Raw genomic sequence first — 12,988 nt, 5'->3', positions numbered from 1 at the left:
TATAGAAGCATCCGACTATCATATCTGACCCACCTTTGATACTTAACTTAACCCAGATTATTTCACATTCGCATTCGCTAATAACTTCACTGGATATTATTGAATTCTTTACTGCTATAAATACTCCTCCACCATTGGCGTTTATCCTATCCTTGCGGTATATATTCCATTCTGTGTCTAGGATTTCGTTACTGTTCACTTCCGGTTTTAACCAACTTTCCGTTCCTAATACTATATGCGCACTATTTTCTTCAATAAGAGATACTAATTCAGGAACCTTGCCCTGGATACTCCTGCAGTTTACCAATATTACGTTAACTTTTCCTGTTTTTGGTCTCTGAGGACGGACGTTCTTTATCAACGATGATAATGTCCTCTCTGGTAAGCCGTCAGGTATTTTATCGTTTCTCCCAAGGGGGGGGGTCCCTCTAACCTAAATCTTTTATTCTGAGGGAATGTCTTCATCTCCAGGGTGTAAGCTCTCCACCCGTAATTTTATACTTTCTGACTGCAGTTCCCGGTGGCTAGCAATTGCACTGTGGGGAGAGAAGCCTATTTCAGCCACGATCGCATAAGGAATTAAACTACAGTGTGACTGTACTGGGCAGGACAGTAATTGTTTACTACGAAATCAATTGTGGAATAAAAGGTATGTATTTTATAGATTATGCATTAGTTAATTACATTTGAGAGATCTCCAGTGGTGTGTTACATACAAAAATTAAGTACAAACTGTTCTGTTTTGTTACAGTCATAAATTTTATGAGTATTTAGTAATTGAGGGCCAACTTCACTTATTAATTTTCTAACTTCCTTTTGATCTGCCATTTCAACTACAAGAAAATGCAAGTTTTCTCCCGCCAGGCATGACTGCTTTATTGATCTAAAGGTATCAGTGGTCTGTAATTAAAGATACTTATACTTTGATTTGTTTTTAAGATCAAAATATGGGCCATTGATGATGCTTTATTTCAATAAAGCAAACCACACTGGTGAGAGAAAATAAATTCACATTTTCTTGTAGTTGTGATGACGGATCAAAAATACCCTCAGGAATTGTAAAACTACTATGGACAATATGGCCACACAAATGAAGAATTCAATTTATTCATCTTCAAACAGAGGGAAACACACACAACTACATCACACGCATTCACTTTGATGATACTGACAAATTTCATTAATGTTCACGGACTGCAAAAACCCACTGATAATTGAGTATTCGCATTCCAACTAAATATTTCCCTCGGTACGCTGTTAATCACTTCGTAATCCGACTTCCCGTACTCGTGATTCACAGCTCTTTCACTATGCGTTCACTTGACCGAGTGCGCCTCACTACTGCTCTCAGGTGCTCTCCTGTACTCACTCACACTGCCGTCGTGACCCGACACTGCCCCGAGTGCCGGAAGAAAGGCAGGAGGCTGCAAAAAGTCCTATAAGCTGAGGCTTACCAGCTACTGACTTCTACTAGGTAATTCGTTGATTACGGTATCTTACTTCTCCACCCTTAATTGTTTCACAAAATGAAATTTTGACAGAATAACAGCTCAAAATCCCATGACAATTGCAAATACCCCATCTAGATCAAAAGCAAACAATAACACGAAATATTCGATCAACCGTCTGACTTTGCTACAGTTTTCAGCATGACAGTGCTCCAACTCACTCACACTCTAAAAGTTTACAGTAGATATCAAAGTGGTAAGTAATTATTAACAGAAAAGTCACACAAATTAGAAATACCGATAACACGTAGAAAGATACAACGTACTACAAAAACTCGGTAAATATGGGATAATATATGGAGCAAATGATAAAAAGTGTTCTCTTGTGTAATTACGTTCATTTAACCGTGTGGATCATTCGAAAGTGTAAATTGTGCCGTGTATTTTCTGTATGTGTAGTATGTCAAATGTAAATAGACAATTGTTTGGCAACTTTCTTTTGAAAGCGCAAATGTGTGTGAATAACAGACATTAACTCTTTGAAGACGTAATGTACGTATATTGCAAGTGTAGGTATTGTTTTAAAGGTAAAATTACCAGTCAGTGCTCACAGAGTGCTTCAGTAAGAGACAAATTCGTTTTCCACCAAAATCCCATTACTAAACGAGACTTTAATACACGACAGGGAATTAGACGTGATAACCATTTTTAATAAAACTTTCTGCCATAAGGGAGACTAGGAAATAAATGACGAAATACGCACTTACATTACCGATACCTCACATTTCTTCAAACACTTTACTGTGCTTACATTCACTGCACACACAAATACCCGAAGTTCTCGTCGTACTGGAAAACTCGCGTGTAGTGTGGTGAGGGCGGAGTCCCGCCCCCCCCGGACTCGCTACAGACGTGCGGCGTCTGACGTCGTGGCGGCTCCGTGCGGCAGCTCGTCGCCGGTCGCGTGTGCTCGGGTGCCACCAGTCGTGCAGAAGCTTTCCTGTCCACTCCTGTTGACGCGTTCAGTGAGTTGCCTACGTGTAGACTTTTGTCGTCAAACGGATGAGCAGACATTATACTGCTGCAGGGATGACATTTTCGGTAGTGCCGAGTGTTGTCAGCCGGGAATACGACGCTTCTCGCTAGCGCGCTTCTCGTGCACCCCATGTCGTCTCACTCGTTTGCTCAAACTCTGCGGAGGCGTCGGCTGCCGCTGCGTGAGCTCCAACTGTACCGTACGCGCGTGTGCGACAGACGCGTCACCCGTGTCGCCCGAGTGACGACTGCGTGAAATACTTGAAAAAACGCCGTCACGTAATCTCGAAACATCCGTGTGTGGCACGTTAATTAGCTTTCTTTGACTGACCCTACTTGCACAGTTGACCAGAATGACCTGTGTCGACTGGCGCTTCCACAAGTCCTCCGTATGTAGGGTGTTTCGCAAAGGACTTTACAACTTCAAAATTTCGTATAAATGTATTGAAAGAAGGTATAGAGCTGGGTATAGTGATATTGTGTAGTAAAACACAGAAAGTTTTTTTACCTTAAACTAAAGATGTTGTACGTGGCTTCCACCAGTTATCCTGCACACGTCCCATCGGAAGCCAATTTCTTCCCAAACTCGCCGTAGCATTGCAGGTGAAACTTGCTCAGTGGTTGCAGAAATTCTTGCTCTAAGTTCAGGTAGAGAAGCCAGCACAGGAGGTACAAACACTATATCCTCGATGAATCCCCATAAAAAAAAAAAATCGAACGGTGTCACGTCTGGCGAACGTAGGGGCCACGCGGTCGGTGCATTGCGGCCAATACGTTGACCTGGAAAGTGGTCGCTGAGAAACGCCCAGACGTCAGCCAGGTGGTGGGGTGGTGCACAGTCTCTCACGAGGTAAAAATTTCGTTCTCAGTCATCCTCATCGATCTGTGGTATCAAAAATTGTTGTAACGTATCTGGGTACACTGTCCTGTCGATGGTTCTCTCACGGAAATAAAGGGGCTGTACACCCTGTTTCTACAAAACATCGGTACAGAAATTACACTCAACCGTTGCCACAGACTTCGATTCTTCAAACCGAAAAACACAGCTAGTACTCTCGGGTCCAAGGAAGGCAGCTCGGAGCTAGGCACTAGTCAACTGCACGAGACAATACTTAATGTGTTTACCTACAAATTGACACTACAATCGCCTCTGCAAGTACTGTGAATTAATTTACATTAACTTTCAAAGCTGTTAGGTCCTCTTTGAAACACCTCGTATTTCTAACCTACGCCGACCAGTAGTCCAAATATGGCTCTGTCGAAAATGATCCTATCACTCATTCTGTCATAAAAGCACAACGTTTTTAAAACTGTCTTCACTTGGGCATTACTGCTGCTGCTTAACCTGGCATATAATATTTCACACTAATAAACAGCTTTTTATGTATGGAAACATTGGCAAATTTGTTGAAATGATGTTTTCTTTTACTTTTTCTTTTTCACTGCACGAACTGTTTGACTAATTGTACAGTGTTGTCATTTTCTTCACTCGTTCCTCACTTTGAATATCTTGCACAGTTGTCGTTTCTTTCTCTAGTTCCGTGCAAGTATTGCACGTTCCCAACATGTCCACTTCCCATTTATATCGATTCTTCTTCTGTCGCCATGCCTCACTTGCAGGCACACTCGAAGTTTGTCCGCGTCATCGTTATTCACGTTCGTTCTGCTACATTTTTCAAAACTGAGTGTATTTGAAACTGGTGAGTTTTGCAGCCACTTTTCTTCATCCGTGTCTTCCCCCATACAAGGGAATCCCTTATTTGTCCTAACTCTTTTTTTTTTTTTAATTGGAGCAGGCTCTGACTCCTCCTCTTCGACAGAACACATGTATTTTAAACAGTTATTTGCTTTGTATAATTTGTCTTTTTCTTGCTTTTCCAGTTGATATGTCTTTCTCATAACACACAGATTTACTTTCAAACAGTTACATATATTCTTCAATTCAGAACTGTTAGGTCTGGTTCTGGAGGTGCAATGCAACATTGTTTGCGTACATCTACTGTAGTATGTCTACGTGTGTGTGTGTGTGTGTGTGTGTGTGTGGGGGGGGGGGGGGGGTGTAACATCGGATAATGTTCTAATGTTTATCTCGTTTTTCTTCGTTCCTGGTCTTTCTTCTGTAATTACACCTCCTGGCTTGACAAATGCCATTTTCGAAGCAGCATCTACCACTCTGTTTTCTAATTGTGACACCCGTACGTCTTCTGTCTGTACAGCTGCAAATACTTTAAATAATATTGCAAGATTGCTCGTGCTAAGTAGCTCAGCATTAGAAGCACTCGATACTTTTAAAACGGCGTCTTTTGATTCTCCTCACTCGTATTCCTTTTCTGAATTGGTCACAATTCCTTCATTAACTGTAACATTTCCTGTAGATTTTGTCATTTACTTTAACACTGTGTTGTCATTTATTTCATTCTATTCACTAACTGCTTTGCATCATTACGCACATCGTTGATTAATTCTTTATTTCTGTGGTCATATTTCATTCCTATGGTGTGTGGTAAGTTCTTTATAATTTGGAATGGCACGTTTTGCCTCTCAGTAGTAGTATTAGTGTACAAGCTGAAACTAATCCACTCGTCCACGGTTCTCATTCCTCTCTCTGCTGTTTTCATATCGCGGTCTACGCATTTCTTCCTCTCCTCGCAGTACAACACGGCACGTCCGATCGCGTACAAAATTTCCGCACTGTCGTCCCTGTGCTCTTTGAACCTCGCTTTGTCTCCCGTTTGTGCTCGCAAGAGTTGCCGTATCTGTCACGGTCTGGCTGTAACGTTCTCACAGAGCCACCGGTTTCCTCTCGTCGTCTGTCGTTCTAAATTTCGTGCAACTAATTGTGAGCCGCATCACCGAGGTACCGGCCACCGGCCTCCGTATTCGTGGTTTCGGTAGTTCGGCTCACGTTATTCCCACTGTCATTGCGGCCTTCCCGTCGTGCTCTCTACACGTGTTAAAATCAGTTTTCCTCGCTCTTCTTTTTCAACCGTGAAACCTTACGTCACACCTCCGTATCGAGCCGACTCACAGTCCGGTGCCCGTCTTATTAAAGTTTCCTCACCCGTTGGCGTTTCCTAGTATCTGTTTAATTCTAGTGACTTTTCCAACGTGCCAACCGGCAAACTGTTCCATGTGTCCATTATTTGCTCATTTCAGTTTATCTGTGACCACCTCTTTCATTTCCTGTAACCAATATTTCTCTACGTGAGGTTTTTCAAACTTACCATAAGTCACGCCGCCTAAATTCAGGGAGTCGGCCCTGTCGGCTGCAGCTCTTGTTTTGTGGCTGCCCGTATCCCTGCCTTCAGCTGTGGTCTTCCTCCCATGTGGAATGTGTAAGAATTCCTACTGAAGTTTCCAAACTGGTGAATACTACGTTATTTGCTCTCGTATTGAGGTTTCCAGTTGCTTTCTGTGAAATATCCGGTATAATATCCTCAAAGTTATTGTCGTTAGTTGTCAGTGTCCTAGGAGTCGTGAATTCCATCTACAGTGTGGAAATTTTTACTAATGCTATTACCTCTTCTCCTATGTTTTTTGTTCATTCTGTACAGAGATTAACTGTGGGCTGAACTGGTTATAAATTTTGGTGCAATCCCTCACAGCTGCTTCGACCTGCAGGAGGCTTTGTTCTTACACTTGCTCACATCCCCCCATTTTTGGATCGCTCACTCGACTTTGCGATGAAATCTGCCTCCCGAGTTTTTACTCGTTTAATTTTAGCAACATATTTCTCAATCTTTATATCGAGTTGTCTAATAGTTTCGTCTATCTTTTCATCTAATCCTTTGAAGTAGGATGTGTTCTTCTCTGTCCATTCCATTATTGTCGTTTTGCCGCTCTGCCATCTTCGACGTGTCGCGATGTGGTGTTTAGTACCACTGTAATCCCTCGTGTCTTCTGCTCGGTGACGACGTTCACTGTTTCACATGTGCGTCCCTTCTCCTACACGTGTCAGTAATTGTCACAATTTACGCACCAGTGCGTAGCTCCTCGCTGCTCACACAGTTCAGTACAGTTCATTTCCACATTCGTTAAATTTGCAGCAGCTTCTCGAGACTGTACGCCATTTGTGAACTCTTTACCTAACGTTCGGCAGTCTGACTACGGGAGACAGACTTATTTTACTGAGAAACCGATCGGTAAAGGCAGTAAGGTTCCTCTGGTATAAAGGATGCCCTCCTTTAATTTAATTTCTTCATCTTCAGACAGTGGAAATTGTGCCTAACTATATTGGCCTGTCACTTTGAGAAAACTGACATTTTAAAGATTGTGCACTTTAAGAAAGCCACTAACAGTTCTACATTCCTGTTCAGAAGAAATATTTCCCTCGGTGCACTTCGTAATCCGACTTTGTGTACTTTCGATTCGCAGCACTTTCACTACACGTTCACTCGACCGAGTCTGCCCCGCTACTGCCCTCGCGCGCTCACTACAGACTCGTAGTACTGTTGTCGTGACTTGACAGTGCCGTGTCTGCCAGAAAAGGACCGGTGGTGGCAGAAAGTTGTGGAAGCCGAGGCTCGTCAGCTGGTACCTGCTGGTCGGTAGTTCACTGGTGAGGGTGTGTTACAGTATCTTGTGAGGGGCCTTATTCAGCTCGGGTTCTTCAGCGGTTCGGTAAATTCTTTTCACAGTATCACATTCTCGTATACTTTCTCTTCCGTTTTCGTAATACTATCTCCGTGTTTCCTCGTATGGCCTCCCTCTGTATTCCTTCTGACACTGTTTTCTTTCCTCTGTTTAGTACTGGCTCGCCACCTGAGGTCTTAAGATTAGTACAGCTGCTTCTGTTACCTGTGAAGGTCTCCAATTTTCCTGTATGCGGTATCTCTCTCTGGAACAGTGTAGGCAAATTGTTTTACGTGTCTCTCGTGCAACTGTCTAATACCGTGAGATTAAATACGTAATCTGACGATTTTTCTGGTCGCTAATTGTTAAACATTTTAACTTCTTCTATTTTATGTAGGATTCGGTCACAGTGATCTTCTAATGTAGCTGACCTAGTGAAGGTTGTAGTTTCATTTGCTTTATTCGCTTTTGTTTTTGTGAGGAGCGGCTGCTTTTTGAATGTGCAATAAAACTTGTAGTATCTCTTAGTAATTTTCACACTGACATTAAATACTACTGTTATTTTGCAGTTACACGTTTTGCATTTTCACACACGACTTCCTGCCTCCATATTTTTCCAGGTCGCCGGAAAGCAAGCTGCGTACCACGGTATTTCGCAGTACTATCAGAGCCTCGTCTGCAAGAGCAACAAGAGTGTCGGGGAGGAAATCGCTCGGCTGGAGGTGAGCTGCAACCTCGTCTAGAGCACTACTGCTCCAGATGTGTCGTAGGCTTAATGTCCTTTGTGAAGGGAGATTTTGAGAGCTCTGAAAGGATTCTAGAATCTTTGTGAAAAGTTGAGTATCCCAATTTAATCACACAAAATTAACGGAATAACACCGATAACACTCTGTACGTCTTGTGGAATGGCAGTCTGCATTGGTGCCCACTATTGGATACTGCATTAAACTCGTCAGTGTTTCTGCTGCACGTTTTCTAATGTCTTCTGTCCACCTTCCGTCAGGTGATTGCCTCGGTCTTGTCTTATCTATTGTCCATTCGTGTCCTGCTGCCTCTGTTTAATTTTCATTACTCTCAAAATTATATCTTGCAGTCCGGTCTTCTCCCCGATCGTCAGTTTGTGTCGTCCCCAGCTGTGAGGGACCCGCCACTCCTTTCTGACTTGTCGTGCTCCGCCCTGCCACCGAGATGTGTCTACCTGTGGTGCTGACCGTTTCTCTCACGACTTAACCACTGGCCACCCGTACTGTGTGATATTTGTAAACTCCAGAGTGGGGGAGCGGGGAGAATCTTACGTGTAATCTTCAACGAGAAAATTAAAAACAACAGGATCTCAAACAGAATAGTAGTACTTGCTTTAACAAGAAGCAAAAGTAATTCTGTGCTCATCTCGAGCGGGCGACCTGTAGTGGTTCTTCGTAAAGGTTATTACAAATGTCCTGTGGCAGCTACACACACAACCCGTTCACGGAATTTCCAGGTACGTAAAACGTGAAACGAGCGAAATGCCGGTGTGTCAAAATGACGGCGACTGCATACGTCACAATTTGCCGAACCTCGTTCCCGTAGAATAACGCGTCGTACCTATCGGGGGTAGTTAGTTGTATGACACAGTTAGGCACGGTGTGTTATGTTGTGGGAACAGTGTTTTCGCAAATTGTGACATGTGTAGTAATTTTAATTCTGACGTGCTGACACTTTGTTCTTTTTGTATTTTATGTACCTGGAAATTCGATGGAAACATTTTGTTTGTAGCTGACACTAGATTGTAATAACCTTTATGAAGGTCTGAAGACTAAATTAGTTTTAACGAACCTGGTTATCTACGATGAACTTTTTTGTAGCAATCCCAGTTAAGTACTTCTTCTCTTAAGCAATTCGTAGTAATCGTTGAAAATCTTTGCACGGATGTGCTCGTGTCATAAGAAAGGCGAACGCACCCACACAGAGTTAGGGAAACACATAAAGGTCAGCAAACGACACTCCAGAGTGACACACTGTGCCCTAATTTGCAGAAGGGGGTTTGCAAATTTGACCTTTTGCTCGACGGTGGAGACGAACTCCGTCAGATAAGGTAATTTCGTGCTCGGTGTACGTCACTTCGTGACAAAAATCGGCTACTCGGGCTACCGCACACTGTATTCTTTCTCGGCATCTCACCGACAGTAGAGATTTGGCAGCGGTAGCCACAGAGTGGGGCAGTCGGCGGCCGCGGGAACAGGGATACTCCAGGTCGGGAACTCGCTGCGAAGTGTGGCGCAGCGGCGTTATCTGCCGATCCCGTCTGTCGGGCCGGCGGTGTGCTAGTCTCGGTCGGCAGTTGTCACTTATTGCCACCCGTACTTTAGTACTCTACCTCTGTCGACTTTGGAGTGGTCGTGCGATTAGTGTAGACACGAGACTCGGTCGGAAGAAATTTTGACTCTCTCGTTCTGAAATTTTGGCGCCTCGTTGTCGGTCAAACTGTAAGTACTGGACTCGGGTTCCCTCTCGAAACTAAAGCAAAATGGGAGGTGTTGCCAGTCGAGTTTGATGCAGAGAGAAACAGTAAAGCATATTGTGACAGGTAGCCAAGCTTCTGCAGTGCTGTCTGTCAGCATAGTACTGTATACGGTCAGTAATGTGTACGTAAGTTCTGTAGCAAACTTGAGAAGGGAAGGTTTGTTGAGAGGTGCACTCTGATGGCAGTAATCCAGTGTAATCATTCTTCCACAGCTATAAAACTCAGAGATATTTAACTTTTGTGTTGTTCTTCATTGTTTCTTAATTGTAGTTTATAAATGTGCAAATTTGATGGGAGTTGCGAGTCAGCCATACGAACTGATGAATCTTTTTTATGTTTAATGTAGGTTGTTATATTTCCGTTGAGAGCCCATTAGGAGACAGATGACAGACTTTATCTGCAAGTTCTCTTTAATGTTGATGTATCATTATGTAGTGTTGTTGCATTTTGCATTTCATTATATGGTTACTGTACAGCCTTCATAAATTTTTGCTATTGAATAGAAATAAGTTTGTGCGTAACTATCTCTATTTGACAGATATTTGGCTTTTTTTTTCCAGGCGTCGCTGTTAGTAGTATTTAGTAGATGCTTACCACTGTAAGAAAATATCTCGTTAAATATTCTTCATTTTTATTACAGTTGGCACACTGAAAAATCATTACTAAGTACGATCTGGCACTGCGGGGCAAAACGCGCCGATTCCTTTTGACGAGTCTGTCAGTCGTTTGTAATTTGTTTTTCCAGGAAATGTGCAAATTTTTTTTGACAATAGCCCTTCATTTTTTGAGGACTGTGAAGCATTCTGAATGGTGGCTGGATGGAGTTTTCATCCTTATTGTCCATTACACATACAGGGAATTCCAAAAGATGGTACTCCAATCAATCTGTCTTCTGGATAACAATAGTACGAAAAGGAAACCTGTCACTAACCGTACAGCAGAGATGACGAGACACAGATAGGCACAAAAAAGGAGACTGACGGTAGGCTTTCCCGGCGTAAACTGCTGAAGGTTTCTCGGGTCTCCAGCTGGGCATTAGAGCCGATATATCGTGACGTCTCAGGAAGTTCAGAAGGTGGCTAGTATGACACTTCCCGAAACGTTGCGATAGATCGACGCTACCACACAGATGGAGACCCGAGAAAATTTTGTTGACAAAAAAAGACTGTCACAAGTAAAGCTTTCAGCCTGTGTTCACGTTTTTATGCATACTGTTTACTCATTCTCAAAGCTCTGCATTTATAAACTAGTGAAAACGCCAAGTAAATTATTTGGTAGCTGTTTTTTGCACACAAAGCAGTTACTGTTCGCTTGATAATATTTAGAAAATGCTTTAATTAATCATTTTTTAATGTGAATTGCCATTCACTAAAGTAGATGCAGGTTCCATATTGCTGCATCAAACTACTCCATATTGTGCCAAGTACATACAACTTTGTCAGCTGCTGCTAGTAACTTGCAGCGAAATGTATAGCGAGAGATAAACAAAAATATTAAAGTGCCATTTTGGTGTAGGGTTTTACTCTATTGTGTATGTTCTGAGTTTGGAATAGCTACACAAGGTGTAAAAAAGAATCATCCGATTTAAAAAAAAAGTAACTGTTACTTATTTGCGATATTTGCGTGATCAATGCACTGTCAGAAAGAGCAAACTCTAGAGTTATACGTGGTACATCGAAAAGAATGATCAGATTTTTAAAAAAGTCGTAGCAATAGTTATCTGAGGTAAGGTATAAAGTACATTTTTCTTTACCGAGAACGCTATTACGGGAAGTACGTATCTCGGTGTGCTTTAGGACTTCCTTTTCCCACAGCTGGGAGACTGATTCTAACGACAACTTTTACTGACAGGATGGGGCACAGCCGCACTGGCATCCGCAAGTGCGGCACTTTTTAAATCGGAGGATTGCCGAGCAGTGGATCGATCACGCCGGATCGAACGGTTGATCCTTACATTACTGACCTTCGAGGTCACCGGGAATGACTGTATGTGGTTATTTACGAATGAACTGAGACATTGCATAACAGCAACTGTCGAAGCTGTATCTCAAGACACACTTACGGCATTGTGGGCACAATTTGAATACTGCATTGACATATGCCGTGCATCTCGAGGGGGTATATTGAACACATACGAAAAGGTATGAAAAGAAACTTTTTGAGTTTCCCGTTCATCAAAAACAAAATTTATTATATATATTTATTAGTTTCAGAAATATAGATGTGCCAAATCGAGTGATTCTTTTTGACATACACTGTATTTTGACTACCAGCCTGTGCCATATTGGCGGCTTCAGTGTGTATTCAGTCTCTCGACTGACCTTTGAGGTGTTAAAGTGGCTTGAGTTTCAGGTCGTAACTGAGTCAGTAACTCAACTATTGATCTGTCACCCCGATGCTCTTCGTGATAACTATTATCTCGATTATTCTGTTACGGTCACCTTTCCACAGTTTCGTGAAGTTGAAGTTGTAGACTCGCTATGCAGTGCCACTCCTCGTACCGTGTGACTCTGTCTCCTCCGGCAGAGGGTCGAGGGCCGTAATGGCGCACACGTCCGCGTCGGCTCGCTACAAAATGTGTAACTGCACTTTACGGAACTAATCTGTATTTTTGTACCTCCGTCCTTGTTTTAGACGGTTGCAGGCACTTCAGATGTTGAGTACAGAATGAAAATTCAAACACCTGCAGCCATCTCCTTTGCATTTAATTTGACGAGCGAATTGACAGTGTTACGTTAACCGGACAACTGCGGACACCGGTTATTTAGTATCGGCTCTGGTGATGACCGCACTTGAAATTGGATCCCTCCCAATTTATTTTGGTCGAGGGGCCTAAAAATGGTGAAATGGGAAACCAAAACTGGACACGGAAATAAACAGAATGCGAGAGAGATGTCCGCCGGTTTTTTAGTTTTCATTTCGTATCTTCTATATTTGGTCGGTCTAGGTAACATTTACAATATCGTGTGCATAGATCTCTTATCAGAACGACATATCTGACGTGAATCTCGGAACGAGACATGAGAGAACGTTCCTCTTCGGCTTCTTCCACCTATTCCTCGTCGTCAGTGCAGACAGTTCCTCTCGTCCTCTACATTCCAAAATACGGCAGAGTCGTGACGCCAGAGTGTAAGCGACCCCCGTCGCGGCACGTGGAGGAGATCGGTTTGTGTCGCGCCTCGGCGGTGTCCCATGCTCGTGTGTGGGAGCTCTCTGTGTGCTCCTCTGATCACCTCCACAGTGACAGAAAATCGACCTTCGAACTCCTTCCTCACCTCCTGTCGCTTCCCCCTCCCCGTTCTCCCGGGGCAAGGTTGTCGTTCTCAGAGCTCAAAAATAAAAACAAATTGTTCACATTCACGACCGAGGCTCCCTCTCGTGAAACGGGAGGTCGCAGCCGAGGTACGGTAGTGCCCGCACGGTACCGAAT

General features: G+C 43.1%; 1 protein-coding gene across 10 annotated transcripts in view; it reads left to right on the top strand.

The window, feature by feature from the left end:
• The window catches only part of LOC124718930 (programmed cell death 6-interacting protein), a 147,802-nt gene that overhangs the window by 36,316 nt on the left and 98,498 nt on the right, over window positions 1-12,988 (top strand). For all 10 annotated transcript variants that reach the window (XM_047244590.1, XM_047244589.1, XM_047244586.1 and 7 more), the window contains exon 6: window positions 7,676-7,777. In XM_047244590.1, the coding sequence (XP_047100546.1) occupies window positions 7,676-7,777 (102 nt within the window). The remainder of the gene's footprint in view (window positions 1-7,675; window positions 7,778-12,988) is intronic.

This window comes from Schistocerca piceifrons, chromosome 10 (assembly GCF_021461385.2).
Source record: "Schistocerca piceifrons isolate TAMUIC-IGC-003096 chromosome 10, iqSchPice1.1, whole genome shotgun sequence".
In the NCBI taxonomy this organism is placed as follows: Eukaryota; Metazoa; Arthropoda; class Insecta; order Orthoptera; family Acrididae; genus Schistocerca; species Schistocerca piceifrons.
Note: the sequence above shows the minus strand (reverse complement) of the source record. Positions and strands in the feature narration are given on the sequence as shown.